General features: G+C 26.1%; 1 protein-coding gene across 1 annotated transcript; it reads right to left on the bottom strand.

The window, feature by feature from the left end:
* Nucleotides 1–1,015: 1,015 nt before the first annotated feature.
* LOC108725906 (chromobox protein homolog 5-like) lies at nt 1,016–3,236 on the bottom strand. The gene is given in 4 exon segments (XM_018453205.1): nt 1,016–1,271; nt 2,147–2,177; nt 2,180–2,359; nt 2,845–3,236. Coding segments are annotated over 3 exon segments (222 nt in total). The 5' UTR covers nt 2,250–2,359; nt 2,845–3,236; the 3' UTR covers nt 1,016–1,150.

Below are 3,236 nucleotides of genomic sequence, written 5' to 3'. Positions count from 1 at the left end.
CATCACTTCATCTTTCTTCCTTTTCTCTCCAGGAGAAGAAAAGAGGAAGAAAGATGAACTGGTGCAAAAGTTCAGCCAAAAAGAACAGGCCTCATGGCAAAGCAGAGCGCGCAAAATTTTAATTGAACTTTTCAAACAATCTGATATGTATTTTTTTATTTTTTTAACAAATTTTATGTGCATATATTTATATAATATTTTATATTAAATTGTATATATTATTATATATATTAAATAAATTATATATGTTATATATATATATAATTTAATATATATATATATTTATAAACTCTTAAAATGTGTATAATGCTACATTAATACAAATTCTAACTGGCTCTTTTATTAAATGAAGTTAAATACCTATTGAATTGAAATATTGTGACGAATCACGAATAAGATCTAAAAGTGACACAGATAGATCTTGTCTTGATCAAAATTTTTGTCTCATATACGCTCCAATAAATTTGTATAAACAATTTGCGCATGCATACTTGACAAGTTTAAAGTTTACTTGAACGTGTGTGGCCAGCCTAATGTAATAAAATGATGATAGAATGTGGATTCATAAATACTGAAACAAGTCTGCTCTTTTCAATTGTATATTTTATTATTTTTTTGCACTTAAGATATGCACAAAGATTCAACTCCATTTTTGTTATTTCGTATATTATATTCTTTTTGAAAAATTTTGGAAACTCACATATTTAGGATAATTAGACAAACCTTTGTGACATTAATTTTTTTTCTACTTAGAAATTGTGGATAAGAAAATCAAATGGAAAATATCTATTGCAAGTAAAAATAAAGAACAGATAAACAGTTTATAAAAAGATATTTTATTAAAGTTAAGAGTCGAGTGTAGAGATTGAAGGAAATTAAATGAACAATATTACAAAAAGATATACATTCATTTCAATAAGAGTCACAATTCGAGAATATTTATAATACATTACATAGAAAACGGTCAACTTCATTGCATTTGTAGTGATACTACAAATGCAATGAAGGATTATTTGATTAGCTAATTAGTAAAGTGCTTTAAAGCATTTGTAATAAGATTTGAACCGCATCAAGAGATCACAATAAAAGTTAATCTTCTTGAAATATATAGAGATCCAGCCTTCCATTTCAAGAAAATTCATGTATTTATTCATGCTTTTATTTTTGTCTTATTCCAGATCATTCTGTCTTCATAAAATCGGATAACAATCTGAGGACATTTAGTATTGGCTTCATTGGCAGATACCATGTCGACTGCATCTGTTCCTTTCCTGCACAAAATTATTCTTATTCGTCAATCAGCTTCAATTGTTTTTAAATTACTCTCATTAGTTTAAATTCTTTTTCAGTATTTTCGAATGTACATTAAATGTTAGAAATAAATATATCAACACAAATGAGTGAAGAAAATCTCATTCGATCAAGATGATATTTGATGCCTAAATACACAATTATGTGAAGTTTTACAATTTCCAATTAAAGTAAGTTACAAGCTGATTATTTATCAGTCTTGACACACAATCCTAGATTGGCTGAACTACATAATACCACAAGCAATTTAATATTACTGAAGCCAATGAGCATCTTTTAACACTGTAAAATATTTATTGCAAAAAATATCACTTTAGCTGGGATTCAAATTTGGATTTCTCTCATTGTGTCCGGACGTTTTACCAAGTCGATCATCGAGAAATTCAAGTACAATATAAAATAATAAGATCGAGATGACATCAAGTAGAAGTCATTAAAAAAAAATCAATGATATCATTCGATATACTTTTTATGATGATTATGTGATGAATTCTTGACATAATAACAATTTTCAAGTGATTTAGTTAAAAAATTACTTAAAAATCATTGTCAAAATACATTATTATGATTTTGTTTCAAAATGAGTTGAACTTAATGTTATTTTGATCTTATTAGGATCTTGTGCTTTTTAACTAAAAAAAAATGATTTAAAAATTATTGTCATGTCAAGAATTGATCATTAAATCATCAAAAAGTGTATTGAAAGCATCATTATAATTTTTCCTAAAATGATTTCAACTTTCTGTCATCTTCATTGTATTATTTTATGTTTTACCTGGGATATAATTCACATAATATTAATCATAATAACGTAAGTATAGGACTTATTATCTACCATTGTATCAAGTACATCAGTTTTCCATTTCATCTGCTGAACCAACGATCTTATCTGCTTCCAATCCTCTTTTAAATCCCTGCTCTATATTATTATCTTCCATCGTCTTCTTTTTGATCTTGTCAGCATATAAATTTCTTTTAATTTTATAACATCTTTGTAAAAATCTATCTTAATCTTATTCAGCATATGGTACATATATGTATAATATCGCTGAGAATAAAAAAGAAAATAAGAAAATTAATTTAATTAACACAAGATTAAATGAATTAAGAAAGACTGAAACAAAATTCAAAAATTTAAAACTTTAATAATACACAAGGCGAAAAAATGTATTAAATTTTATAAAATATTTGTTTGAATAAGATCAACTAAATATTTACTGAATATAAAGGTATATTTATTTATTTGGTACGAGAACTATTAATTTAATTTAACTATAACTTTCTTATTGAGTAAATATTTATTTACTGTAAATAAATGTTTAGTTGGTACTATTCAAATATTTTTTAAAATTTAGTAAATTTAGTATATTTTTCGCAAGGAAACACATAGAAGTGTCCTGCTCTGGTTTTGATGAATTTTTGATATGTTGTTTTGTAAATGGAAGTAAGAGACACGAATTTTTTAATATAAATCTTTTTTAGGAGCTGAAACATCCCTTATAAAAAAATGCAAGACAATAAAAAAGTGCTTACTCGATGAATTTCCAGTCAGGCTGGATTTTCTGTTATCAAATCGTTAATTTCGATGTAGTTATGAAAACCATGTACACATATATACATGTCATGTTCTGTCACGTTTTACACTGACAAAATAGATTTCATTTATTTTGGTCCTTTCAATTTGTTTATTTATTTATGATAAATATTTGTAACAAAAAATTATCGCTGTCACGCGTATAAAGTCTTTGACACAAAAGGCATTCAATGATATCAAAAGCAAATGTATTATTAAAACTGACAAGCATAGACAACATTGTGATAAATAGTAAACAATAATTGAGGTTATGCTATCAATTATTTGCCGCGCTTCACCGGCAAACTCCATCTTTCCACGGTTTTAAATACTGAGGTCCGTTCTTTTTAGA

Source organism: Mycetomoellerius zeteki, unplaced genomic scaffold (genome assembly GCF_001594055.1).
Source record: "Mycetomoellerius zeteki isolate Tzet28-1 unplaced genomic scaffold, Tzet1.0 scaffold110, whole genome shotgun sequence".
NCBI lineage: Eukaryota > Metazoa > Arthropoda > Insecta > Hymenoptera > Formicidae > Mycetomoellerius > Mycetomoellerius zeteki.
This window is presented reverse-complemented; position numbering and strand designations above follow the sequence as displayed.